The sequence below is a fragment of the Colletotrichum orchidophilum genome (genome assembly GCF_001831195.1).
Source record: "Colletotrichum orchidophilum strain IMI 309357 chromosome Unknown Scaffold_40.1, whole genome shotgun sequence".
Lineage (NCBI taxonomy): Eukaryota > Fungi > Ascomycota > Sordariomycetes > Glomerellales > Glomerellaceae > Colletotrichum > Colletotrichum orchidophilum.
This window is the reverse complement of record NW_019172996.1, coordinates 31,210-58,955: the sequence shown is the minus strand read 5'-3', so window position 1 is coordinate 58,955 and position 27,746 is coordinate 31,210. Positions and strand designations below refer to the sequence as shown.

At 54.0% G+C, this 27,746-nt stretch overlaps 9 protein-coding genes across 9 annotated transcripts; 4 read left to right on the top strand and 5 right to left on the bottom strand.

Annotated features, from left to right (window-relative positions):
- Positions 1–138: 138 nt before the first annotated feature.
- Positions 139–1,198, bottom strand: CORC01_05664 (prenyltransferase and squalene oxidase; the record flags this gene model as incomplete). The annotated part of the gene is made up of 2 exons (XM_022617306.1): positions 139–764; positions 832–1,198. The coding sequence occupies 2 exons, from the start codon at positions 1,196–1,198 to the stop codon at positions 139–141; spliced, it is 993 nt and encodes a 330-aa protein (XP_022476123.1).
- A 5,864-nt stretch (positions 1,199–7,062) lies between these two features.
- On the top strand, positions 7,063–9,643 carry CORC01_05663 (RhoGAP domain-containing protein; the record flags this gene model as incomplete). The annotated part of the gene is made up of 4 exons (XM_022617305.1): positions 7,063–7,615; positions 7,815–8,594; positions 8,654–9,380; positions 9,484–9,643. The coding sequence occupies 4 exons, from the start codon at positions 7,063–7,065 to the stop codon at positions 9,641–9,643; spliced, it is 2,220 nt and encodes a 739-aa protein (XP_022476122.1).
- Positions 9,644–10,332: 689 nt separating this feature from the next.
- Positions 10,333–10,917, bottom strand: CORC01_05662 (ribosome biogenesis regulatory protein; the record flags this gene model as incomplete). Its single annotated transcript, XM_022617304.1, has 1 exon — positions 10,333–10,917. The coding sequence occupies one exon, from the start codon at positions 10,915–10,917 to the stop codon at positions 10,333–10,335; it is 585 nt and encodes a 194-aa protein (XP_022476121.1).
- Positions 10,918–11,409: 492 nt separating this feature from the next.
- CORC01_05661 (uncharacterized protein) lies at positions 11,410–12,908 on the top strand (the record flags this gene model as incomplete). Its single annotated transcript, XM_022617303.1, has 2 exons — positions 11,410–12,061; positions 12,118–12,908. 2 exons carry the CDS (start codon positions 11,410–11,412, stop codon positions 12,906–12,908), a joined length of 1,443 nt encoding a protein of 480 aa, XP_022476120.1.
- Positions 12,909–13,346: 438 nt separating this feature from the next.
- CORC01_05660 (DNA replication licensing factor MCM7) lies at positions 13,347–16,013 on the bottom strand (the record flags this gene model as incomplete). Its single annotated transcript, XM_022617302.1, has 5 exons — positions 13,347–13,418; positions 13,484–15,431; positions 15,484–15,608; positions 15,658–15,902; positions 15,965–16,013. 5 exons carry the CDS (start codon positions 16,011–16,013, stop codon positions 13,347–13,349), a joined length of 2,439 nt encoding a protein of 812 aa, XP_022476119.1.
- Positions 16,014–16,680: 667 nt separating this feature from the next.
- Positions 16,681–20,372, top strand: CORC01_05659 (ATPase; the record flags this gene model as incomplete). Its single annotated transcript, XM_022617301.1, has 2 exons — positions 16,681–16,797; positions 16,854–20,372. The coding sequence occupies 2 exons, from the start codon at positions 16,681–16,683 to the stop codon at positions 20,370–20,372; spliced, it is 3,636 nt and encodes a 1,211-aa protein (XP_022476118.1).
- A 168-nt stretch (positions 20,373–20,540) lies between these two features.
- CORC01_05658 (uncharacterized protein) lies at positions 20,541–21,035 on the bottom strand (the record flags this gene model as incomplete). The annotated part of the gene is made up of 1 exon (XM_022617300.1): positions 20,541–21,035. One exon carries the CDS (start codon positions 21,033–21,035, stop codon positions 20,541–20,543), a length of 495 nt encoding a protein of 164 aa, XP_022476117.1.
- A 1,233-nt stretch (positions 21,036–22,268) lies between these two features.
- Positions 22,269–24,362, top strand: CORC01_05657 (uncharacterized protein; the record flags this gene model as incomplete). The annotated part of the gene is made up of 3 exons (XM_022617299.1): positions 22,269–22,644; positions 22,701–23,701; positions 24,096–24,362. 3 exons carry the CDS (start codon positions 22,269–22,271, stop codon positions 24,360–24,362), a joined length of 1,644 nt encoding a protein of 547 aa, XP_022476116.1.
- A 447-nt stretch (positions 24,363–24,809) lies between these two features.
- CORC01_05656 (uncharacterized protein) lies at positions 24,810–26,954 on the bottom strand (the record flags this gene model as incomplete). The annotated part of the gene is made up of 1 exon (XM_022617298.1): positions 24,810–26,954. One exon carries the CDS (start codon positions 26,952–26,954, stop codon positions 24,810–24,812), a length of 2,145 nt encoding a protein of 714 aa, XP_022476115.1.
- Between the last annotated feature and the right edge of the window lie 792 nt (positions 26,955–27,746).

The following is a 27,746-nucleotide window of genomic DNA, read 5'->3' as shown; positions in this document are numbered from 1 at the left end:
CTTATATGTTGTGAGATTGCAAGACCTGTATGCATGCGCATGGTACGTCAACGTGTACGTCGACAAGCAGGTGTCTACCTTGAGCCACGAGCCACCATTTCGTTAGGCGACGCAAACTTATTCCCTTTCGAAAGCCCATTACGGCTTCCTACCCAGCACTCTGTCAATCGTCGGCTTGGGCATGCAGTATACCGGATCCACCGCCACCGTCCCCGGGTACCCAAGCAGGCTGAGGCCCGTCATACCAAAGCACGTATGCCACACATCGACTGTATTGCCAGGCCGGTCCGAGATACCTCCCAGCTCCTGATCCTGACACCTCAAAATGAAAGCAATAAGCTTCTGCCGATCAATCCAGTGCGTGCGCCCAATAATCTCCAAGCTGCTCAACACCCACCAACTGTAGCACACATCCTCGTCCTTCTCCGGCCGTCCGTTGAGACCGCCCGCCGCGACCTGCCGCTCGCTGAGCCACCGCCCAAGTTTGTCAGTCTCGACGAGATCCAGCCGCCCCGCGATAGCGAGCGCCGCGACGCAGGTGAAGATCTGCCCGGAATGCGACTCGTCGCCGGGGCTCACCCCATACCCGCCGTCAAAGTTGGTGCAGGCGACAATATGCTCTACGGCTTTGTCGACGTCCACGAGCGATAAGAGACCCAGGAGAGAGAGGGCATTCAGTGCGCCATAAAGGAAGCGGGTGTCCTCCTCGCCCCATTCGTCGCCAGCAAACGTACCGCTGTCACGGTTCTGGAGATCTGCGATGACTGGGATGCATTTGTTAGCGCTGCCCAAGCCTGTGAGAAAAAATAAAAGTGCCGGGGATGTACTCACACTTGCCTACTTGCGCCTTCCCCTTGCCTCGAGACTCCAGATCGTCCAGGGCATCGATCATGACTATGATCTGTACAGCACTAACTGTGTAAAGCATATGGGCGTCGTGGCCAGGCGCAGCACCGAAGCCTCCGTTCTCATGTTGACATGAGAGAACAAAATCAATCGTTTCAGCGCGGGGAAGGGCTTCAGGATGTCCGAGTAGGTGTAGTGCAACAAGGCCCCAGTAGAGACCGTTGAGGCGCAGGTGCTCCGTCAACCAGTAGTCGTACTCGTCTTTGCGGGTATCTAGACTTTGGACGTATTTCACATGAGCCGCTGTTGCCAGCTTGAGCTCATCTGGTAGACTCTCAAATTGGGCCGCCATGACCTTCTAGCCCCCGTCGCACTGATCCGATGTATGGCAGATGATATCGAGAAAGGCTGGTAACAATCAAAGTTAGCTCGACCTCTACGGTAGTAGACAGGCGAGGAAGGATGGAAGAGGTGAAGTCGTTCGCTTAGGTAATGATGTCAAGGGCCGGTACACAAGGTTCCGCCGACTGCCGGCCGTGAATGTGGGGTGGCCTCACCGAGGTATGTAACCTACCCCATGCTGAACGGAGCCGAACGTGACGTCTTAGTTGCCCGAAAACTTCTGGTCGTAATCTCGTTGGTGAGAACTTCGTTTGTGACGTGCCGTGGTACCACATTGATTTGTCTAGATACTTTCCTCAACTTGCGGCCTGCTGAAATGTCAAAATATTCGCTGAAATTGAAGATACAGAAGCGCAATTTATGACCGAGAGAGAGAATTTGGCTCAACCTCGCCTACCATTCACTCAACTGGACTAGCCCGAGCTCTTTGCCAAACCTAACAAGTCTACCAGGCATAGAGTTACAGCAGTCAAAGCATTGCGACTAAATTGGATCATTTGTCGTAATCTGGTACTCTTTCTGACTCCATTCTTGACATCCTCATCCAACCGGACTGCAAGTAACTACCTCCGTCAGCATGAGGAGGATGATACTTAGTACGGCCATTGGTCACGGCCGATGGCCACCTCACAGTAACTTGCCGGCCAATAACGTCGATTTTGCGTTGTCCTGGATGGGTAGCGAGATGGCGGGAAAACACATTAGGCTTTGGGATCGACGACGAGGAAACGCCCCTTTCCCAATCTCATCCCGATGGTGAGGATTACGCAAGACTCATCACTAGGGATCGCAAGGCAGACGGGATCCACGGCCTTAGAAAGCGGAAAATCGAGAGGGAGCGACTGGCAGCTGGAAATGGTGCAGGCTTGATCCTGCGAATAGCCTCATGCCGCTGGGCGAACTATGACATATCGGGCACCCCCTTTTTGAGATGACATGGGCCAGACTAGCTCTCCCGAGTATTAGCGGTTTTGGGCCCAAATCTGCGCATGGGGACTCTGAAGACGGGTCCCTCCTCGCGGCTTACGTGCCATCTCCGTATTGACGGCGGGATCCAGGTCAGGACGACGGAGGCAAAGCCACGCTGCCACGCCGCCATGTGCGCGTACCAACCTTTTTCTGGGTCTCTCCCGGACACCGTTCGGGGCGTTGTTGACATTGAGCCCAGCAGCCCAGTGGCCAGTGCTGCCAGTCCACCCTCGCGGGGCTTTTCCCAGCGTTTGTCGAGGAAACACTACCGAGTTTCAGAGTGATCGGTCGTGTGCCTGAACTAAGCTCTTTTCGGACTGAGGCGGTGCATCTTGCTGCTCGGCCCTGTGCGAATTTTGACTCGGTTGACGGAAACGAAGTAAGCCCCGAATGCAAGTTTGATGTGCTAGTGATTGTGTTCATCCATGATACGGCTTCAAGTCATTGGCATCCTGCCATTCGCATATCTGGGGCAGCTATACGTTAGTACTAAAGATACCTTGCGACCAGGCGCTGTTTATAAGCCCATCAGAGTTGAATTCGCCACTTCATATCCAAGACAGATCGCCGCGGCAGGTGCGTAATGCAGCGATGATTATCATTGCCACAAGACCAACTTCCGAAATTCGATGTGTGTTCACGGGGCACCTGGGAATTCTTGACAACGCGCAGTCTCGCAGATGGCAATATGCTGAGAGTTGAATGCAGTGATGTATAAGCTCCGGGCTATGGCCAAATCACAGTGCGTGACTGAATCCGTAGACACCATCTATGAGTGACTCCAACCGTCTTCGTATGTTGATGCTGGGGAAGGTTTGCACGATAAGGCATGTGTAGATAGCCATAAATGCCCAGAACTGGCTGATGTGGGTGCTTTACTACTTGCGTGTGTTTTCTTTGTCGACAAATGTCTAGGCAAGAGCGCTATAAGGCTGACTGCACACCCAAGGGAATTCAATTCTCACATTGCGGACAACAGCTGTTGACTTCAGCGATGGCGCCTGTCAAACCACCTTCATTGACATCTCGGGACTTGATACCAGCGAGAATGACGACAGCACCAGCATATAGTTCGGCAGAGTTTCTACCCCTTCTGCGCCATGACCGTCGTCTCGTCCCTCCGAATAACTTTGCTCAAAAATAGCCCTCTGACCATGGAGGGTGCACGTTTTCGGCACAGTCTTGGAGATAAGGCTTGAGCCGGCACGTCGAGGTTACCCTTGACGTGCTCGGTTCGAAACGAAAGCCAGGTAAGTGTTATGGTTGGTTGCCGACCAGTCTGAGGCTTACGACATGGGAGGCGATACTATGCTAGATGGCTTCGTTTGCCTGTGCTTTGCAGATGGGCGTGCAGTAGCACGACTCCTTGCCGTCAGATCAATGGACAGTCGGTAAGCTTCTTGTCGGGCCAGCGAGGCAAGTTGAGTGAGTCGAGCCGAGCTCGCCGTTGGATGAAGCAAGAGGATCTTCGACTCCGGCTTCTAATCGCTCTGGAAGGGTCTGAACGTGCAGAAGAACCACACAAAATGCGTCGGTAGCGTGCTGGCTGCGTCGCGACTTGTCACATCATGCCAGATCAGTATGTTGCTCCGTTTTCTGTCGGCACCACCTAGCCTCGTCTTGAAAGTGTTCTGACCACATCATATTCCATTTGACGGGTGCCTCAGCCTTCATACCCTGCCTCACCTTCGAGGTAATCTGCTCGTGGTCAGTCACCTGAACATGGGTAGCGCGTATCGGGGTTCGGAGATGCCGTCATCACAACATATAACGGCGCACAGCTTGATGCCCGAGCGATGGGACAACAGACGGCCGCAATGCTGCGGAGGCACTGACCATGCTGGCGTGTGTCGCCAACCATTGTAACGGTAGCGCACTAGGGCGACTAAAAAGGCTGCCGAATTCGAAGGGGGTTCAGAAGCTGTACGATGAGCTTACGCACAGCTAAAAACTCATATAGGCAGCTGCGAACAGCGAGCACCCCTGGTGTTGCTCGCATTCCGGGCAATCCAAAACGTGGCTATCCTAGAATCAGATGTGTTTCAAAAATTTGACCGCCGGGTAGTACCTAGTGTAGGCGACGTCTGCGAGTTGAATAGGGCATTCATTCAATGCCTTGGCATGGGGCACTGACGGAGCCGCCGACCAGCAACATTCCCTCCAGCTCATCATAAGCTTGTCAAAGACAGATGAAGACGCGGTCGTCGCGATCGGAGCGAGTTCACTCCGTTTGCCTAGGCTATGCCGTGTGCTGAATCTAAGCCTGCCGCTTGCGAATACGAATCGTGACACCGATGAGGAGAGCATCGATAGGCTTGAATTTTTTTTTTTTTTTTTTGACGCGAACAATGCGCCCAAGCTGATGACCACCAGTAATAAAGGGTCTCTTGGTTGTCATTCTTTGAGGAAGAGCTTGGGATGCTGACCTGAGGGTGAGGCGGCATCGTTGACTCTGCGACCTAAGACGGCTCGTTCAGAATGGTCCTTGACTGGTATGGCCTCCCAATAGCTTGAGCAATATCAACGTCAAACAGACGTGCGCTGCCCAAATCGACACTACAGGAGGGCCGGACTCCGATCTGTGCGCAGCGACTGATGAATAGACTGCCAAGCGGCGAGCCGTTGGCCGTCCTAGTCGTGGTCGACTAAGGCTGTTGACGCAACTAGGCCGCAAACAGCTCCAGTTCCTCGGACGTCTTGGGTGGTAGACCGGTTGAGGTAATTGCAGTGACGAGGGATAATGGACCGAGCAAGGAGGTAGATTGAAGAATGTATCGGTCTCAATGGCCAGAGCCGCAATGAGGCCTGACCGGTGATATACGGTACCAATCTGCCAGGGAAGACATCCAAGCCGCAGAGCCCGAAATATGCGACAAGGTAATTAAAGAGAGTTGAGCAACGAGATGAAGTCATTCTGAAATCCCGTGCCGGGTAGCGTGAGGCCGACATCAGGAGGGTGCTGGTTAGTTCAGCAAATGATGTTAGTAGGGAGGCAAATGAAGTTTGATGCGCCATCATTGGGAGTCTGGGAGACACCTAAGGTAAGGTACTCACTCCGTAGACCCGACAGCCCATTAAGCACAGCCCGAGGCCGCTAAGCCTGGACGCGCCCCCACAGCGGCCTGCCCAACGTTCTCACCCGGTGCCTGTCGGGATTAACACCAATGAGAAGCGCCTTCTCTCCCTGTCGTGCCGCGTTGTGCCCCCCATTCTTTCCTCTGGGTGTCGATGGCTATGCCTGTCATTACCCCCCGACCATCTTTCCTACCTCCGCCAGGCCCCGTTCAGGGTCGGATCCACACCAGGCCAGTGACAGATTTCCCGAGTCCCCCCTCTTTTACTCATCCCCCACCCACCCAAAGCCAACCGGACCAGCCTACCTAAGCACCTAAGGTACGGAAATACGCCCATTTCCGGTCGTCTCTCACCACTGTCTGAGGACCACTGGTGACTCCACAGTCTCTCCCCTCTTTTTTCGCAGGAACTCGACTTAGCAAGCGCTTGCGCTCTTGGTTTGGTAGGCTCTCCCACCCATGTAACTGTACCTTACAGATCGTGTGCTTGGCTCCCGGTCCCAGGTATATACATTGTACATACAGGCACAGACATAGGTAAGTTAGACACGCCTTGCTCCTGTAACCTTAGTATCCGTACTGACTGCCCACGGTCTCCCTCCGGTACTCTGTGGTACGGAGTACCCATCAAGTCTTGGCCATCTCTGCCTTTCTTCTAGGTTTCTTTCTTGTCCGAAGCTCTCCCCTGGCCCCCCCTCCCCCTCCTCCCATCTCGCAGTCATTCTGCCCGTTGTTAGTGCTTGATACATCCTTCACATCCACACACCCAGCCCTTTGCAGCCACTTGGCCATTGGTGCACAGGACTACAATAGGGAGCAACCCAGAAAAGGTCAAGCCAAAGCCCGTATCTTGGGTCCCCCAAGTTGCAACGCCCATCCCATAGTTGCATCAGCCTCCTTTACACGGCCTGCTCCTAAACCAGGGCTGCTAGGGCTGCTATCACCTCACTCCAACTCCCTCTAACAACCACCATACTGTGCTTATCTCAAGCAGCCTCGCGCTATTCCTTACCTTAGGTAGTCTTTGGCACCTATCCCCCCTTCTTTCCTACCTTCACTCTCACACCCTCTCTCTCTTAGGTACCATCCCATCTCTTCCTCTCTCTCACTCATTCACTCATACGGCCACTCTCTCCCTTCGTCTCCCTTTCTCTCCCCATTGCATATACCCATCATCGCCTACACCTCAGGTTAGATTGTGTGACCTCTGTCTCCCCCTCCGCCTCCTTATATCCCCGACTGATGCGTGATCCATCTGGTCCCAGTGCGCGCACGGAAACAGCTGGCCCTCCTGCGGCAGAGAACGAATCAGGATAGGGACCGTTTCTGGGCCTCCTTGCCCGTCCCATCTCAACGTATCCTATCCCAATCCTGATTCTGATCCTGTCCTGCGCCCTGTGTTTGTCTCCTCCCGGTCGCACTGCTCCCCCTCGCCGCTCCAGTACATACCTACACACAGTCTGCCTAAACTACGGCTTGAGGTAGCCCATGCAGGCCTGGAGTCTCTCTGCCTCACCTCTTCCACCTTGCCTTATTACACCACCTACCCTGGGCCGTTGGATTCATACCGTACGGATCCCAAAACTGGGTGGACCTGACCTGATTGAGGAGCTCCTGCGCTGCCTCTCTGCCACCACCCGTCACCGCCCGCCGACGCCTTGTCTGTGTCGCAGCGCCCTCTGGGTATCATCCTTGACCGGGCCCCCAAAATCTCCTATTTCACTCAGCTACGGATACCCGGGGAAAAAGAGAGGCAAATTAATTTCCTATCATGGGCCGGAAGCATGCACCACAGCCGCTGACGCTGTCTGAATCTCAAGCCGCCTCCGACCAGCCTGAAGGCGTGCCGCACTCTGCTGAAACCCTCGCCTCTGCCGTTCCTCCAAGCGCTGGCTCTAAATCACAATCCTCTCCCAGATCTCCGCGCTCTCCCTTTAGGTTCACTCCGAAAAGACCTAGCGCCAGTGGCAAGCAGTCTCTTCAGTTGACCGACGAGCATCGAAACTTTCAAGACGACGACGACGACGACGACGACGACCTCGAGCAGTATCAACCCATCTCCTCCACCCTTCACCGCGCCTCCGAAGACACGCCCCCTCGCCAGCATCATCAGCACAACCCCATTAGCCCTCGTCAACAGCACCGCCCCGACGAACCACCCCGAAGACCCTCCAAAGCCGCCGGCTTTTTCTTCAATTTCACAAAGTCTGCCAACAAATCGTCCCATTCTCTCGTCTCCTCCTCGCAGTCGCCCTCACACCCTCAGCGCCAGCACCAACAACACCAACAGAGCTCGATCCAATACCCTGACTCGAGAGGCGAAAGTATGTCGAGGGACCCCGACAATGCTCCTCCCATGAGCAGCCAACCCACCCAACCTTTAGGTACGAGGATAACTTTCCTTCTTGAGACCGCAGTGTCCACTGCCTGTGCAACTGGGGCCCACTACCTGATCCATCCCCCGTTTCGCCTATCGTGAGACCATTTCTTCAGTCGCTGACCCGTACGCCATTTCACCAGCAGAACCGTCGTCCTATGCTGAGCCATCCGTCCAAAAGCCCGCACCCACCCTGCCGTCCCGGTCCAATGTGTCTCTAGCATCTGCTGCCGACTACGATACTTCTCCCGCCCAACCCTCCTCGTCCAAGAAGTCCAAGTCGAAGCCATTTGGTCTCTTGAGCCGCAGTAAGTCGCTTCGCGACAAGGACGGCTCAAGCTCTCGAGACAAGCAACCCAGCCCGGTGCCAGGAACAATCGTCGAACCCGAGCCGTCGCATACCTCGACAAGCCGTAACCACTCGCTTAACCCAACCAACGCTGGATCCGACAGGTCTGCCAAAGAAATGGTCAATTCTACCGGGCGGAATCGCTCGGAAGACCGCGCGTCGCCCCGGGAAATGAGCCACAAGGAGAACCACAGGGAAAAAGACCATCACCCTCGGCAAAATTCGTCCTCGCAGAACGGTGGCTTTTTCGGGGGATTGAAGAGCGGTAGAGACATCATCAGCAACCGGTTATTTGGCAAGGGTGGCCGTAGTGGAAGCACGACGGAGAGGGAGCCTGTCATCGACGATGAGCACTACACACTCAAGACTATAAACCTCCCCCTTGTTGAACAAACGCGTCGCACACGCATCTCAAAGCGCTTGGAGGATTCAAGAGACAAGACGGAGTTTTGGATGCCAGCTTTCCCATGGCGTGCGATCGACTACTTGAACTACAAGGGCTGCGACGTGGAGGGCTTGTATCGTGTGCCTGGCAGCGGGCCACAAATTAAAAAGTGGCAGAGGAAATTTGACGAAGGTATGCCTATCACACACGTCTGCGCAAATTGAGAGTGTAGCTAACTTTTTCACTTGCAGAGTACGATGTCAACCTGTTCGAGCAGCCGGACCTCTACGACATTAACATTATCGGCTCCATGCTTAAGGCTTGGCTGCGGGAGCTTCCAGATGAATTGTTTCCCAAAGCAGCACAGGAACGTGTCGCGAGGGAATGCGCCGGTTACGAAAATGTGCCTCCACTGTTGGTCGAAGAGCTGTCGAATCTCTCGCCATTCAACTACTACCTTCTCTTCGCAATCACCTGCCATCTCAGCTTGCTACTGGCGCACTCCGACAAGAACAAGATGGATTTTAGGAATCTCTGCATTTGCTTCCAACCCTGCATGAAGATTGATGCATTCTGTTTCAGATTCTTGGTTTGTGACTGGCGTGACTGCTGGAAGGGCTGCAAAAATGAGGCAAGGTTCATTGAGCAGGAATATCAGCTGTTCGATCAGCCACCCCCCAAAGGCCTCTCCGAACCTCGTAAGCCCTCTCGTGAGACAAGCGAGGAGCCAACACCAACACAGGAAGAGCCCACTACTGCAACGGTGGACGACAAGGCGGGATCGTCCTCGGAAAGCAGCAAGCAGTCCAGCGCCATCACCGAGCAGCAGACAAAGGAGAAAGACAGGCGGCTAAAAAAAAAGCCCCTCCAACTTTCTGAGTCAAATGGCAGTGTCGCATCAAACTCGACGATAGGTACGACGCTGACCATTGACAGCGGCCGCGACGTGCCGCGGGGCTCGAACGACTTGCGGCCGTTGTCACCTATCAAACCTCTCTCACCACTCGGCTTTTAAACAACATTCCGAGTATTCTTTAGTTTCTTTCTTCCTCGAATACCCAGGCGGAACTCGTGTGTATAGGGAACTCTTCAGCATCATCAACAACAACAACAACAACAACAACAACAACATCACTGACGACATCACGCCACTGACGACTTCCGTTCTTCCTCATCCGAGCGTCTATCCCGGCCCCGGCCCCGCGACAGGCCTATCTAATGTCACTAAAGTCACGGCATGAGCGGATGGCTTAGGAACACGGACCGGGTGCCTCTTCGTTTGCGACACAGCATTATGCTATTTGGTATACCCCCAGGGCATCGAACCACATCACAAAAGCCGTCGATTTTACTGTTTTCAGGAAACTGCGTTGGCCGACCTTTCATCGACATGCAGGTTCTTGGCAGCCAGAGTTACATCAGCGTGGCATCACCAGTACTAGCTCCAGGTTTGGTTACCTAATTTTTTCTTCCTCCTTTGCTTTGGCGAGGTTCCGCGGATCTAGCGTGGTTTGGTCTTTAGTAGCATGGCAGGATTGGGTGAGCGAGGAGCATTCACAAAGATGCCGGTTGGTAGGGGACAATTCATAGGACCACGAACAACATGACTGCAGGGGTTGGTGGGATCTCTGTACAATATTGGATTCTTGTATGTAGGACAAAGGGGATGCGCGCGGCGACCGCCACATCATATGCCCCCTCTTGGAAAAAAAGAATGGAGGATGAGTTCACAGGCAAGACTGACGGCTCGTGATAACGTGCGTTGTAGCGGCCGGATCCTCGGCCACGAAGCGCTTCCATTTACTTTTGAGATACCGATGCCCTCCCTTTTGACATAAGATGCCGAGAATGATTTCCACCGTATAAACGCCGTACCATGTGCCGAAACCTGAAGCATTACATATTCCGCATCCCAAAACTCTCTCTCTTCTTACCGCTTCCCAGCGGCCTCGCGCTGATTCTTTCTCATTTTTCTCTCGTTGCGCTTGATCCTCTCCTTTCTTTCTCTCCGCTTGTCGCCCTGGATCGTGGTGCCCTCCTTGCGCTTCGCCTCCTCCTTGGGGTCGACCTCGACGAGCCAGTCGTCCTCGCCCTTCTTGTTCATGCCCTTGTATCCCCACTTTGCGCGCCACTCCTTGGTGTCCTCGTCGAAGACGAGATTCCTGCGCTGCTCGCGCGTCTTGGGCTTGATACCGCGCTTGGCGGCGAAGCGCTCCCACTTTGTGGCCTCCTTGGGCTGCGGCACGGGCTTCTCACGCGGAAGTGCTGTCGAGGGTTCCGGGAGGGACAGCAGGACGCCTTCGGTGGTGCTCTGGAGGGGGCAGGTGGTGAGGAGCTGGTTGATGAGGGCCTGGGCGCCGTCGCGAGCGGTCGCGGCGAGGGAATCCTCGATCGCGGACTTGTCGAGCTCGAGGGGGTTGGGGTCGTTGGCCAGGAGCAGGCCGAGGTCAAAGTTGTAGGGCGTCGGCTTGTTGACTGCCACAGGCAGCTTGGGGCGCGAGATGGGGAGCGCCATTGTGCTGTGATTCTTTGTCGCGAAACAGGGCTGAATGTGTGTAGTTGCGCTGATTTCTGCGAAAGATTTGAAGGTGGTGGTTCTCTTGTCCGGCGGTGCACAAGAAAGCGTCCCTCTACCAGGTGGGATACTCCAGAACTTTTTCTTTGCCTAAGGTGGGTAGGAAATTTCGACGGGTGATAGCGATAAGAATCGGAACAACTGACACCGCCACGCCGGCTGCCAATGTAGCCAATCAACGTTTCAATTGGCCAATGCACCTCGTCGTTGCTGCTCCTATGGGGTGTGGCTATAACGTCCCGAGATTTTACCATCGAACTTTTTGGGGAGAGCTTCCATCGCACGACGAACCAGTATTCAAGGGCACGCTGCCTCGAACGGAAAAGAAAAGTTAGCCGGCCCCATTCGAATGGCAAAATAGTAAACCAGAACGAACCCCGAAAGTAGACTCATAAAACCGGCGTCCTCTCTTACCTCCGGCAATCGCCCACAATGGCTTCCGCAGCGAACTGCGCGCGGTGCCTCACCAGGCCTACGACAGCCGCAGCAACAGCCCCCCGGATCCTCTCGCAGCGCATCGTCCCCGTCATCACCTCATACGCGCCCGCCACCGCCGCCCCCTTTTCGACCTCATCCGCTGATGCCGCCGTCGCACGCACTCTCAAGTACATCGGAAAGCATATCCGTCGCGGCAAGATCAACCAGAACTCCAAGAAGAAGAGGGACAACAACATCAGGGTCAAGAAGCCGGCCCCCGGCGAAAGAAAGGCCTTCCGCAAGCGCATTACGCTGAGCAACAACAACGCCCTGGCCGTCGAGGGCCTCAAGGAGATCACCAGCGAGACGCTGGCCGCGGCGGAGAACAAGGGGTCCGTCGTTGGCCTGCCGGACAAGCTGGTCGATCAGCTCAGGGCGCTCGAGGCGTTCAAGACGACGCAGAACTGGGGCCTGTTCCGGAGGCCGCATATGTTGGTCAGGGAGGAGACTGTCAAGCTCGCGAGTAGACTGGATGGCGCCGTCAAGGAGAAGCAGACGCTGCGGATGGTGTTGACGGGCGGCAAGATTGCCGGAAAGAGCATGTTGTTGCTGCAGGCCATGGCCCACTCGCTGATGAACAACTGGGTTGTCATAAACATCCCCGAAGGTATGGTATTTCTTACTGGACGACTTTTAAGCGGTGCCAACTAACCGAAAATACAGCCCAAGACCTCACCAACTCCAACGCAGACTACAGTCCCGTGCCAAGGACCAACCCCCTCCAGTTCTACCAACCCACCTACACCTTCGACCTCCTCCAGACGATCGTCAAGACCAGCGGCCCCGTCCTGGAGCAGTACAAGATCTCAAAGGAGTACCCCGAGCTCCTCCATGTACCCAAGAACGGCACCCTCCTCGACATCGCTAACGCCGCAAAGGAGCCCGAGTTCGCCTGGCCCGCCTTCCAGGCCCTCTGGCACGAGCTCACCACCAACCCCAACGGGCCCCCCGTCCTCCTCTCCCTGGACGGCCTCTCCCACATCATGAAGATCTCGGCCTACCGCGACCCGTCCTACAAGCTCGTCCACTCCCACGACCTCACCCTTGTCCGCCTCTTCGCCGACGCCCTCTCAGGCAAGACCCCGCTTGCCAACGGCGGCGCCATCATCGGCGCCACGAGCCGCAGCAACGCGCCCCGCTCCCCCTCCATGGAGCTCGCCCTCGCACAATCCGCCGCCGCCGCTGCGGACAATTTCGTTCCCACGCCCGACCCGTACCTCAAGGGCTATGACGACCGCGTTTACGAGGCCGTCCGCAGCGTCGAGACTTTCGACGTCAGCGGCATCAGCCGCGAGGAGGCCCGCGCCGTCATGGAGTACTGGGCCGCCAGCGGACTGATGCGCGCGCGCATCGATGAGGTGACTGTCGCTGAGAAGTGGACCATTGCCGGTGGCGGCGTCCTTGGCGAGTTGGAGCGGGCGAGCTTGCTCAACTCGCGTGTGTTGCAGAACTAAAGTGAGTGTTAAAAAGGAGAGAGATCGGGGGAAAAGGAGGAATGAGACGTGTATACATGTATTAGTTTAACAAGATGCCTGCTGTAGGAGGAGGTGAAAGATTTTGTATTATACAACCATATCATCTAAAGTCATGGAGATTCCAATCTGTTAAAGCACATGATGCTCCCGCTAACAAAACGTGGAGCCAAGCAAGCATCACTTGTAAAAGTCAGCAGTCGAGGCTGGGTTCATTACTTTTTATTCATTCGTACGACCCGATCAGTCGTCCACTAAGATACTCCGCCAAGATGTTTCTCTTTCTTCTTCAATCATTCAACCAAACGCCAGGTCCCGAGGGCTTCTTTTTGCGAAGCGAACCATGAGAAGACAATCATTTGTAAAGAACACTACGCAACCACCGCGACAAGACGACTCCCACACCACCCACGAGATTCTTTATTCGTCCCTCTCTGCGCCGTTGGAGGTGATGAAGACCAGCCTCGTACCATTTCCAGCCGTTTGCCAGACCTAGTCGGTAAATCGTTAGCAGGGTTCATCAATGAACATAATGATAATTGGTAAAAGAAACTCACATCAAGATCATTGTACTCCTCCAGAGCCGCAAGCCACTGGTCTTCAGTGAAACCCTTGGCGATAATACGCTCCTTGACCTTTCGAAGACTGAGTTCGACACCGAGCTCCTCATCATCGTCCTCGGCATCGTCGGCGCGGCAGGCGCCGCTGTCCGCAAGAGTCTTGACCAGGTTGTAGATCCTGCTGCTAGCGTTGAGACGCTGGCGTCCATTGGCGGCCTGTTCGGCTGCGAGACTCTCCTTGGAGGCCTCGACAAGGCGCAGGGCCTCATCGACGTCGTCGTGGGTGACCTCATTGCTGAAGCGCAGGCGGGCGAGGGCCTGTGCGAGACGTACGACACCAAGGAGGGTACGCGGGGTAGTATGGGTGAATTGCTCGCCCTTCTTCTCGGCGCGTTTCTGCTGGCCACGCATGCGGACGTACGTCTTGCCGATGTACTCGGAGACGGAGGCGGGGACAACGGGCCGATAGGTACGGGCCTGAGCGACATAGGAGCGGACCTCGTGAGGGGAGAAGACGACCGAGTCGGTCCCGATGTCAGGGTGGCGTTGGTGCATGTGAACGTAGGCGACGTGCTTGGCGAGCTGGGCATCGGATTCGCGGGTCGGGGTGTCGAGGAGGAGGAAGATGATGTCAAAACGGGAGAGGAGGGCGGCGGGAAGATTGATGTTCTCAACAGGGGAAATGCGGGGGTTGTAGCGGCCGTAGATGGGATTAGCGGCGGCAAGGATAGAAGTGCGGGCGTTAAGGGTGGTGGAGATGCCGGCCTTGGAGATGGAGATGGTCTGCTGCTCCATGACCTCGTGGATGGCGGTGCGGTCGTTGTCGTCCATCTTGTCAAATTCATCGATACAGCAGATACCGTTGTCAGCGAGGACGAGGGCGCCGCCTTCAAGGACCATCTCATCGGTGACAGAGTCTCGCATAACGGCGGCCGTAAGACCGACACCACTGGAACCGCGACCAGAGGTGTAGACACCACGAGGGGCGACCTTTGAGATGTACTTGAGCAATTGCGACTTGGCCACACCGGGGTCACCCATGAGACAAATGTTCAGGTCACCACGAATCTTCATGCCGTCCTTGACCTCCTTTGTCACACCACCAATGAGGAGCAGGAGAAGGGCCTTCTTGACATCGAGGTGGCCGAAGATTTCGGGGGCGATGGACTTGGCGAGGAGCTCATAGACTTGACCGGACTGTCTGTACTGGTCGATGCGACGAACCAGAGCAGGGTCGACAATCATCTCAGAGTAGGCTTTCTTGTGCTGAACGATATGGTGCGCTTCCAAGTAAGTATCGGTCAAGAGGCCGGCTTTCATCGCCTTGAAGCCGGTGTAGGGTGTGGGGAGGAAGATGCCAGAGATGTTGACAACGTCACCGGGGTTCACCTTGCGCACGGAAGTGCCGTAACACATCACAGTCAGAGTTCGGGGGATCTGACCGATGGGCACCTGCTCAGCCAGTTCCTGGACCTTGACCTCCTGGAAGGGCAAAAACTTTGAGGCTCTTGAAGAAGGGTGGAGTTGACCCTTGGCTTGGTTTGTCTTACAGTCCTCGGACGGGCATACAGTCAGGGGGCCGTATGACTTGTCGTTGACGGGTTGGAAAATTTCGCAACCGCAGCGATCACAAGTGTATGCGCTAACTTGTACGATGGGCTTGACGTCGGAAACTCTTGTAGCAATGGCTCGGACAGTGATAAGGTGGCCCAATTGCTCGCCCTTGACCTCTCGCACGGCAAGCGCTTTGGCGGGGTGGGAGGGAGTCTCAGATCGGGGCTTGAAAACGAGGGAATATCGGCGTGTGAGCTCGGCGGGAAACTTGTCCTCAGCAATGCTAGGGTCGGGCAGCTGGCCATCGACAGGTTCGGTGGCCTGCCTCTGCAAGATGTCGTTTCTCTGTTTTCTCCGCTCCATGAGAACGTCCAGCACATCATCCTTGAAACTATCGACTGTTAGCCAAGATGTCTCGGGACGACAGGTGCTGGGGAACCGACGTGACATCTTCACTGGGTTGAGGCATGAGCTTGTCGACCGCTCTCGACATCAACTCGACGTAATGTTTGGTGTTAATTTCGATAGAGTGGACAAGCTGAAGTTCATCGCCGAGTGATGTCTCGAACTGCGAGAGTCAGTCTGTGAACTTGATAGGGGGAGCCAGGGCAACCCACACTCGCCAAGTCGTCCAGATCAATCAAGACCTCATCGATCTGGCGGTCTGCCAATTTCTGCATCATGACCTTGTATTTTGGCCCGGGCGGAGTCCTGATCTGGCGGCGGGTCCCGCGAGTCTCGTCATCCTCCATCACCTCATCGTCGCTGAAGTCATCCTCGTCTATCGTGATGTTTCCAAGGGCATGCGAAATCGTTTGCTCGGGGGATGCCTTGAAGTCTGAGAGGAAGGATTCAAGTGCAGCTATTGCAGGTCAGCACGGTTGTGACGGCGGTGCGGGAAGAGCATCAAAGGGTAAAGCATACTCTGCTGCGCTTCGTACGCTACTGGCGCCTTGAACTGACGGAGTGCCATCTTGACAGACTATGTGCGATCTCGGCTGTGGGCCTTCCTTCAGTCTCGGTAGACAATTCACGTATTCGACAACAGCGGTGCAGCGATGAGATGGCTATGCTTCGGCGCTGCGACAAATGCGGGGAGTTAACTTGGTAGTTATGCTGCTGTCGAATTGAAGATTATTTGGCGCCGGGTGGGGGGCTGGGAAGAATCGAATGTGAGATCAATGCGACCAGGGGTTCAGAAATTGGCCGGGCGACACGCAGAACGCGTCGCGCTTGGAAAGGGAGAACGCGTTGAGCCACAGGGTTTAATTGATTTCCGGGAGCAGCCACACAGCGTAAAGTAGTTCCTGGGGCGCAAGCTGTGCACCTGCATGAAGCCGCTAATAGCAGGAAATATACGTACCATCCTCCTGCAGGCTGTAGCTAGGTACCTACCTACCTTACCCCGTGTTCGGACCCAATGGGAGTGGAGGTGTCTTTCCCATGCCGGGACTGCCTCGGCGTCGGCACATGCCAGGGTTACTTTCGGCTGAACTCCCATCCCCAGCTCCAACAGCTCGAGCTCCGGTGACTTTCCGTAACGATATCTGTTGCTATTGCTTTGTGCTCTCCCTGTAGATTCCGTCGCTCTCTTTCCTCCCGCATTCTTATGGACACCTAAAAGAGACTTAATTACAGTCATGTCTTCCCGGCGCAATGCGCAGTCGATTCCGGCGGAGATCTCCATTGCCCATCTCAAGAACTGCCTTGTCAATCTCCCCGCATCGTTGGTCTCACTCCTCGTCAACGTCAACACAGTAGGTCTTCAATCACTCATCACAAGCGATTCTTGTTCTGATCAGATATCCTACAGCCCGCACAGAATGTCGTTGTCGAACTGAGTTACCGGCCTTCCGCGAGCGCCTCCGGGTCCGGCGCATCACAACAACGGTCCGTCTTCGTTGGGTGGACGGGCATGCCGAGCAAGCGCAAGGTTGCAAGCATAGTCGGACGCGATGGCATCAATGGTGTTAGAGGAGGCGCTTCGGCGCGCGATCAGGAATTGGCGCAGGTCGAGATCGACGCGACGTTGGCCAATACGCTGAGCCTCACCGACGGACAACAGGTTACGGCTTCAATACACGTCGATCCACCTGTCGCACATACAATTAACATAGAACCGCTCACCCCGGAAGACTGGGAAATGATCGAGCTACATGCAACATTTCTCGAGCTGAACCTTCTGTCCCAAGTACGAGCTTTGCCGAACCCCGCGTTCACTTCGAGCTCTGGCTCGGTAGTGGCTCCTCACGCGTTGACTCTACACCTTTCACCAACGTCGACAGCAAACATCAAAGTAGTCTCCCTTGACCCCGCACCCGGGGCCGAAGTTCCTTTCGTCAAAATCTCCCCCGACGCTGAAGTCATTGTTGCGCCGAAGGTCCGGGCCAAGACAGCACACTCCCTAGGAGAGAATCGTAGTGTGGCAAGCACCTCTAAGTCCAAGCGAAGTGGTGCGAGTACAGTTCGGCGGCGTAGTGCGCGAGAAGAGCGCAAGCCTGCACTTTGCCTGCGCGGGATCGCCCATTCGGCTTGCCGGGATTGGTTCGACGAGGACCTAACTACCCAAGATTTCAGCGTTTGGGTAGATCGCGACATTCTGTACACCAAGGACTTTCGAGGCGTAAATTATGTGTCGGTCAACATTCTGCGACCTACACCACAAGCAAGTTCCACTCAGAAACCCCAAGACGCCGAACAAATTGCAAGCACATCAAAAGTAGCCACTAAAGTTGTCGCACATCTACGCGCTTGGGACGACCCACCCGACAGTAAGACCATTGCCCTCTCTCCGGCATTGTGTGCGACATTGGGCTTCACTGGATCCGTTGGAGGGATTGTCAAGATCGAACCAGCGCCGCAACAATGGTCTCTGGACGCCGTTACAAAGTTGATCGTCCAACCATTTGCTGCCTCCAAAAAGTCTTCAGAGGGATTGAAGTTCGGCGGCGAGTCCAAGGCTGGTAAGGAGGAGGCGTCCAAGCAGTTCAGGCATCTCTACGCTCGCAAAGATGTTGCCCCCCTCATCAGTGGGCCTCTGACAGATGGGTCTGTAATTGGTCTTTTCGAGGGCCTGGAGGCTCCCCAAGGTTGGGAAGGCGGTATCATCAAGTTCGATCCGCCAGCCATCAATAGCGATCCGCTCAGATCATCAACAAGATGGGTCATGGGCCTGAGCGAGAAAATTCCCGTCGATATTCGAGACCCGGTTCCCCGACCGTCGTGGATGAAGGACGATAGCATCGCCGAGCTGCAGCCGTCTGACGATGGTCAGCTTGTTGGCATTGATAAGCTGCTACAAGATCTTCGAAGTCACCTTTCGCACCTTTCCTCCACTCTGCTGACCGGCGCTCTGGGTTCTGGCAAGACCGCCGTTGCCAGGTCTTTGGCTCAGCAGCTTGGGAAAGAACTTCTATTCCATACAACCTACTTCCCATGCCGAAAGCTCGTCAATGACGAGACACGAATCGCAACTATTAAAGATACTTTGAACAAAGTATTCATGTCAGCCAGTTGGGGTGCCAGGCTAGGGGGCAAGGCACTCGTGGTCTTGGACGATCTTGACAAGCTGTGTCCTGTGGAAACCGAGTTACAAGTCGGTAACGACAATGGACGAAGCCGGCAAATCAGCGAAATCATTTGCTCGATTATACGCCAGTACTGCAACGTGGAGACTGGGGTGGTTCTACTGGCAGTGTCGGAGGGTAAAGATTCCTTGAACAATGTGATCATTGGGGGCCATGTCGTCCGAGAGATTGTCGACTTGAAGGCACCAAACAAGGAGGCGAGACGAAAGGTCATGGAAAGTATTGTCAGACGAGATGCCGTCGCTGCTGAGATCTTTCCACGAGCACCCCAGAACGGCAGCCGTCCACCTACAGCCGACGGCAGCGCGGTAGGGGAGGGTAGCGCATGGATGGACGCTGGCAGCCAAGGTAGCCGCGAGAATCAGAATAGCAGTAGTGGAGGATTCATTCTGGACCCCGACTTGGACTTCCTGGACGTTGCTGGTCTCATCGATGGCTACATGCCTGGAGATATCACCTTACTTGTGGCCAGAGCACGAAACGAGGCTATTATCAGGTCTGTTAACGACACGGATAGCGAGGGAAGTGCAGTCCATCTGAGTCGCATCGACTTTGACAATGCCCTCAAGGGGTTCACACCTGCCTCACTGAGAAATGTCTCCCTACAACACTCAACCACCACGTTTAGCTCAATCGGCGGGCTGCAAGAGACTCGCAAGGTTTTATTGGAGACTTTGCAGTACCCAACAAAGTACGCACCAATCTTCGAGCAGTGTCCACTCAGATTGCGGTCCGGTCTGCTGTTGTACGGATACCCCGGTTGCGGCAAGACCTTGCTTGCAAGCGCCGTTGCTGGAGAATGCGGTCTCAACTTCATTAGCGTCAAGGGACCTGAGATTCTTAATAAGTATATCGGAGCGTCTGAGAAGAGTGTCCGCGACCTCTTCGAACGCGCGTCGGCTGCGAAGCCATGCGTTTTGTTCTTTGACGAGTTCGATTCTATCGCTCCAAAACGTGGCCACGACTCGACGGGTGTCACAGACAGGGTAGTGAACCAGCTCCTTACCCAGATGGACGGAGCGGAAGGCCTTTCCGGGGTCTACGTGCTTGCAGCAACATCCCGACCAGACTTAATCGACCCTGCTCTTCTCCGCCCCGGACGTCTAGACAAATCTCTGCTCTGCGACATGCCGATGTTGGAAGATCGAGTCGACATTCTGAAGTCACTCTCCAGCAAGGTCAAGCTCAGCAAGGAATTGACAGAGTCCGACGACGCATGGACTGATATCGCACGGACAACTGAGGGTTTCTCCGGTGCCGATCTTCAGGCCCTTGTGTCCAACTCCCAATTAGAGGCGATCCACGACGTTCTAGACGATGTCAGCCATGGCCCAACGACGAACGGCAAGGTTAATGGCAAGTCGTCTTCTCAAGGCTCTGTCCCCAGCTTCGTACAGTTCCGCTACGGCCAAGACGCCACACCTGCTTCGAAGACAATCAGCCGGCAGCAAGAGCTCATTGAAAACGCCGCAGTCCTTGCCAAGTTGGAAAGCCTCAAACTTGCCCGTAAGAGGGTTAAGCACTCTCAACGCCCAGAAGGGGATGCCAAACCAGTGAATGACAAGGAGGTTGTGGTTAAGCTAGAGCACTTGATGAAAGCCCTGGAAAGCACCAGATCGAGTATCAGCACGCAGGAACGGGCCAGATTGCAAAGGATTTACCGAGAATTTGTTGTTGGTCGGAGTGGTGAGATGAAGGATGGCCAGGGAAGCATGGAAATTGGTGGGCGCAGCAGTTTAATGTGAGGTTTGGAGACAACACATTACCGTACAATAAAAGTACACCTCTCAAGTCAGACGTTGCTCAAATATGAATCTCCCCGTGCTCCATCTCCGCGTCTGCCATCTACAAGCAAATCTGGTACATTACTTTAGGTCTTCCCACCTCTCTGACACTTGCCCCTCTTTAGTTGATCATTCCTTGCCTTGCAGAATTTTCCTGTGGAAATCCTTCCATTTCATCTCACATTGCGACTTGATAACACCAGCCAGAAGACGGGAGCACCTAATCTCAACAACCTCCTCCAGCTCCAACCCGTCCCCGCTCTCGGCATCCTTTACGCGCCAGCGCGTCTCTAGCAGGACGCTGAGCGGGCAGCTCGTGCGAACGAAGCTGCCGTCCTTGGTAAAGGTGAAGTCGTAGTCGCTGACGGCGTCGCGGTCCCAGATGGCCTTGGGCAGCATCGTGGGCACGCTATCGGTGACGGAGAAGCACTGCGTCGCGGCGATGGGCTCAATGTCCTTTGGCACGGTGGGCGGTATCTCGGGCGAGCGCTTAGTGTAGTCTATCATGTTGGGGTCGCACTTGATCTGGTGCTCCGCGTCGTGGATGAGGGCCACGGCGTCCTCGCGCGAAAGGCCTGCCGGCACCGGAGAGGTGTGGGTTAAGGTTACTGTAGTGTTCAACATATCTTGATGAAGGTTCAGGAGTATTGATGCCGCGGGGCCGGTGTATCGTTGAGTCGCAGTCTACAATGTTTCGTCGTTTAGCTGTCGTGATGAGGCGACGGGACGTATGCTTTTGAATTGATTTTGTGTGCAAGATAAGATTTGAAAGAAACCCGCAGCCGGAATGAGTAAGTATTTGGCCAAACAAAGAACCTCAGATAGAAGAAGATGATGCACGGCTTGCCTTTATGCGTCAATTGCGAGGCCGTTCTCAAGGAGCTGCATGTGATACCGTTGACGTATCAGACGAAGCCTCCTCGCCAGTTTCCCACGGACCCGAATACGCGTTGGAGACCAGGCGCATGCTGCATAATGAGTGTTTGCTCCCTTTTCCAGTTTCTTGTTTCCCCATTCTAGGTTCATTTCTCGACTAAGCCAGCGCTCTTGAGGAATGTTTCCCCGCAGACCAGGGAGATCCAGAATCGGGAAGCAAGAACAAAGGATAATAAGGTAGGTAGCCCAGCGGTTTGTATTGGAAAATTCCAATTCAACTTCAGAACAGCATTATCCTCTCTTCCTCATGCCAAAAAAACACGGCCCTGAGTGACGCCAGTTGTAGTGAGCTGGAGACGCGGAAACCAGCGCCTTCCCAGCGTCTTGAATGATAATTCTCACGGTGCAGCATGGGGGTCGCCGGGGCTGAGCTGGTGGATCTCGGACCCCGATGCGGATGCGGATACGGAGAGCGGTAGATTCCCTCATTGAGCGAACTCCAGGGCGACAAGCTAACGCTACAATGTGAACGCCTTCTCCCCTGCACAGTAGCATTGTCTGCTCTTATCTAAATTAATGAATGACATGACGCGATCCGTGAAGCTTTCGAATCCCTCGCCACGTAGAAGTACCCCTCGCCTCTAGGCCATGGTTTGGTCGGCCTCCTGCAGGTTGTTCGAAGAAAGGAGGTCGGCAATGATCACTGATTCGTTGGTGCCATGATAGAGCGCCGCCCCTGATGTATTGGTATGCATAAAGTATGGAGAACAAAACCACTGATGTGTTTCACCACTTCGTTTTTACTATACAATCGTACTTATTTAGAAGCACGGAGTCCTACCTAATGCGCAAGGTCCGACATATTGTCGGCTTCGAATCCAAAACTTATAACTGGCGACACACATATCAAGCGCTGATCAATGAGGCTAATTACTGTATTCCCTCGCAGCCACCTCATGGCAAGGGCCTTTCTGAACCACAATGAGTGAGGCCGATAGAATTGGCGTTGCGGCTGTTGCTTGCGCCGAGAACATTTCATTATTGTATCTCTTAGGCAAGCGTCAGCACGATCCCCAGCCGAACCGGCGAACACCAGAACCAACTGAAGAAAGAGGTAGAACGCTTAAGTTCCATAGGGAGCGCAGTCTCTGCGGTGCTTTTGCGTTCCTGGCCAGCATCGATGGGAATCCGGACTTCATTCCCGCTGTCTACATTGAAGAACGACCAGACCAGCGACGCCTGGAAATTGTGGTGGCCGTAAACAAAAAGAGCCCGATGAATGGTGAGGAGATTTTGGAGGACATCAAGCGTGGATTCGAAGAAATCTTCCTGCAGTTGCAGAGCCTAAACGGCAAGTGTCGCTGTTGTCTTCCTTGGGTGCCTAGATACAGGAGCTGATTTGAGTATTGGCAGACTCCAGCAACAAAAGGTCTGAAATTGATGATTGGGTTTTCGAGGAAGTTGTTGAAATGTGCTACGAACGGATTCTGAACCGCATCCGCGAGGAACAACCACGAGTTGGGGGTCCACGGGGACGCCAGACGAAGAAACGAAAGTCGATGGAGGAGCTGCTCGAAACGCTCGATCTATACTTCACTCGGCCGGGTAACAGCACAACACAGTCCCAAAAGTTCTTGGCCAGAGCTCGCGATGCTACAAAGTCACTCAGGAAATGGAGGAGATACCAGAATCCATCGATGCTTAAGCCGTTGGTTCAAGACATCTTTCAGCTTTCACGAATCGGCCAATTTGAAAAGCTTATCCACATGATACCTCACAGAGAAATGGACCCGGGCTCGAAGTCGAGTCTGTGTAACATGATCCTCAAGGTCGCACGGTATAGAGAGGTCTCCCGGCATATTTACCGGACTGCCAAGAAATACCCAATCGCAAGATGCGCGAAAGTGGTGACGGTGAACCTCACGACTTTCAGTCCAGGAGCTTACGATCGAATCTCGGATCGTGGAAGGTACCCAGAACTGGCTACCGCTCTGGCGAGGAACGGAGTTTCCAATCAGCCCGACCAAAGCCTCAGAGATGCTTGGAATATTTCACGGCCATCTTTACAGGATGCCACCGTTCTATTCGAAAAGCAGGCAAAGTACATATTACAGAGCGCAAAGGTTCATGCCGAAGTTCAGCTGATATACCACTATCATCTCAAGGAACGTCGCTCAGAGCTGCCGCCCAGAGTTATTCGCTCCAGCAAAGACGCGTGCTATCTCTGCAACGCTTTTATTGAAGCAGAAAAGACTTTCTACACGTCTCGCTGCCACGGGAGGCTATACCCGTCATGGAAACTGCCATCCGTCGGTGGCCGCCTGGACCTAGCTCAGAGGTTCAATGAGCAGTTAAAAGGTAGAATAAACAGTGCTTACGGTGACTTGACGAACTTCAATGACAACTACCCGAAGGTAGATCCAGCAGAGAGCACGCTTTCGACGTTGAGATGGTCGATATCAACTGTAGCAGAGGATTCATTCATACCTACCGTTCCAAGTGGGATACATGGTATCAGTGTTTCTGTTGAAGAGGAGTCGCAAAACCAAGCAAACCTTCAAGATGTCGATGGTTTACATGATGTTGCTGGAGATGGGGATTCGATCCGAGAGAAACCGCATGAAGGGGACGCAAACAATCAACTTGACTTAATGCAAGAGGTGAGAGTGTCCGAAACCGAAGTAATGGCAACCGCAGGAAATCAAACCAGTGGACGAGCGGGCAACGAGAAAGAGCTCAAGGATGAAAAAGAAGACAATGAAGAAGTGCAGAACCAGGCCGCTCGAAACAGCGAAACCACAACTATAGTTGAGCAAGACGAAGAAGCTCACATCAGAAATTTCTCTTGGAGCCGAGGAAACGCCTCATTCGTTCAAGAAGACCAAGTTCCCCGCTCACGCTATGCTACAGGAGCAGCACATGAGGACGCCAGAGTTGGATCTCAAAACCCCGGCAGACGTCAGCGACATCAAGTCCACAGGAAGCACCATCAGATTAGGATTAGAACCACACACGCCATCATCAGAAAGACCTGCTGTCTCAAGAAAAGAACTCTGTCCGCCCAAAAAACGGTGAACACTATTGAGAAGACGACTGTCTACTCAAATAATGGCAAGATCGAAACCAAGAAGAGAATTTTCCCACCAGCCGGAAAAGGAATTGCAATTTGGCAGGAGCGAAGTCTTTCAGCCAGGATTAGAATTATGATGCATATCTTGGCCAAGGCATGAGCAATGTGATACCTCAAGTTTAGAATTGCGATTTACCATTTGAGTAGAGACTATCTGCATTGATCATCGCAAGCAATGCTTAATCAAGGAATCTTGGCCTGGTCTTAGCAAAGCGGAATTCCAGAGAACAAAAATCGGGGCCATATCCATCCCCTCATTACCACGGCCAACGAGCTGCATACGAAGCAGCAAAGTTCTCAAAACAAATCCAGTGCCAATCCGTCCCTCTTAACGATCAAATTTCCGAATACTCTGACACAATAAACGTGAGACTGGCTGCACAGTCGAAGCCTTAGATAGGACGGAGCTGATCGACGTGCACCTTCACAATCTTCTCGGTGGTGAAAAGCGCCACAGCACCTCCTAGGTCGACCTGCTGAACCGCGACATTCTTGGCCTTGCCCTTCGAGCTCTCTCCGCTCTCGGAGTCGAACAAGTCCGCAGCAGGGGCCTGGCTCTCAGCCTGGTGATCGGGGACCGCATTGGCGTCGACGACAACGCCGGAGATCACTGACAAATGAAGGCCCATGAGACGCTGCTCATGAATCCAGTCCTGATCATTCGGGATAATAACCTTCTGGTGGATGACCTGAGTCTCGACCACGTCATGGTACTTCTGTTGGGCGATCCAAGCCTCAAGATCGTAGAGCATGTAGAAGTGAGCCTGCTGCTGGATCATCGCATACATGGCGTAGTCGAAGCCGTTACGCGCATCCCAAAAAAGCGGGTACATGCCAGTGCGCAGGAAGCGCAGAATATGGGCGAAGAGATCTCCGTCGTTGTCGAAGTGGAAGACGCCATCACGGTACCAGTCGCGGAAGTTGATGGAGAAAATGTACTTGAACCAGGGGCTTCTCTCGAGAACCTCCATGGAGCTGATGAAGCGACGGCCACCAATCTCGAGCTTAATTTGGCTTCTGTAGTAAGGCGGCATATCCAATCCAGCAGGGGTAGGAGGCATGTCCGGGAACTCCCGGCCGACAAAGTTCTGGTTGGTAGAGGGCGGCGAAGGCATAGTAATGCGAGTGGTTCTGGTGAATGGAGTGCGAGCAGGCGTGGTACCTGTGCCAAAGCTCACATTGGTACTGGAATCACCGTTGACATGGAGTTTATTGCCCACTTCGAACTCAGTGACTGCGCGTGCCGCAGGGGTGTCGGAATATTGGCTGCCATCTGTGGAGGTGCTGCTTTCAGCGTAGCTCGCAGCATAGGGGTTGACTCGGGGATCGTCTGAGAGAATCTCGGGATACTGGCGGGACCAAAGCGGGTTGGTGTAGTATCCAGGCTCCTTCTGAGGCTGGAAGAGGGTGGGCTTGCCGTTATTGATCCAGATCTTAGGCTCAGATCCCTTGTCCCAGATCACAGGCGATAGAAGGGAGTTCTGTGCCGCCTTCATGCCTCCAAGGCCAGGTTTGATGGTCTTGTTTGAATCATCAGAGCCTCCACTCTCATTGTCGCTACCGTCAGACTTGATAGAAGGCGCCGTGGCGAAGCGGACCTTCTTCTCGCCCGGAGACTTATCGGACGCTGGAGTCTTGAGTGCGCTGAGCAGAGGAGTAGACACACCAGCAGGATTGAAAGCCAGAGGATTGAGCTTCTTAGCAGTCTCCTCATCGGTATCCATAATCTTGACCGTAGGGCCAGGCTTTGTAAGAGAAGAGAGACTATAGTCACTCTTGACAGGGGCATTACCCTTGGGCTTGTTCTGGGGGCTACCATTGTGGATGACAAGGCCAGAGTATGTAGTTGAAGGCAGTTGATGAGCCTCCTGATCATGGCTGTGGTTGTGCAGGAGAGGTTGAGCATAAGGAACCGCCTGCATGTCGAGCTTCGCGACAGGCGTTTTATTATTCTTGGGGCAGGGGGTGTAAGAAGAAGCCGGAAGGAGCACCGCGTCAGCAGAGTCCCTGTCGACGATCTTGAAAGAGCTGGAAGCCCTCTTGTGGCGATGAATCGGGAGCTTCATAGTACGGCTCGGAGATGGGTTGGAAATTGCCTCGCCAGTAGCAAGTTTGACGTAGGGCTTGCTCTCGCAGATCTCGGCGATTTCTTGGATCTGGGTCTTCTTGGCGAAATCAACAGTATCAAAATTGTTGGCGGAAGCTGTGACACCGGAATCATGTGCGTTCTTGTCTTCGGTAGTAATGGAACGAGTAGTGATGACGGTGACGACGGAGTCTTGAGCATCATTCTCATTGCGATTATTTTTGAGAGGAGCAGGAGAATTCTGAAGATGATTGCCATGCTCATGTCGGTTGATTGCGGTGTGCTGGGTAGGCGTAGCTTCCTCCTGATGGGCCGTCTTGTGATCAGCGGCATCGCCAACTTGCTCGGGGCTGTGGCCAAAAAGCGCAGAGAGACGACCTCTACGGCTCTTCGTACGAACCGAAGAGCCAGAAGAGGCGACCTGTTTGCCAGTGGACTTCTTGTTTGACATCGTGGTTGCGAACGCAGGCATGCTAGCTGGGGGAGGATTTCCGGCCTTGACTTGGATAGAGCAAGTCTGCTCTGAGTCAGACAATGTACAAAGAAGGGAGAGAGGAAAAACAATGGATAGGAAGGAGAGATTGCTTTTCTGCTGACCTCGAAAATTTCACTCGAGTAACGCAGGTCTGTCATTGTCTGCTGCTGGAGCGCTGGGGCAACAGAGTGAGGGCTGGTATCATCTGCCGGTGAAGCATCGCATCGCCAAGGCGATAAACTGGTTCTCATATTCACCACCATTGCTGCTGAAGTGTTCGGTGTCTGTGAGAGTTCGGAAGAAAGCTTGGATAAGTATGCAAACGCAAACAAAGGAAAACCGACTGCGGAGTCCAGCGGTAGTGCTTGTGATGGTCAAGGAGAAACGAAATTTTGCTGTACCTGAGCAATGGTCAATAAATTCCTAAGGCAAGAGACTGAATGAATACAAGAGTTATTCATTGTGAGAAGCTTCTGTCTCCTACCTCCACGAGGAATAGATACTTCATATGGAGCAAGGACACAAACCCCAGCGGTAATGATGAGATGACCACACTTGGCTCTGATTGACTCAAGAACGGCTTCGCGTTGACAGAAAATTCGAAAGCCTATGACTTTGGCCTGGACTGTGACGAGGAGAATAAGGTACCTTGGCGTGCCTTGCAGGAAAGATGTCGGAAGGAGCGATGGTGTCGAGGCGGGTGTCCCAAGTCCAGGTCGCTCTTGCCTCTGATAATTTAGCATCCTCTGTACCACCGCTTAGCCTCTC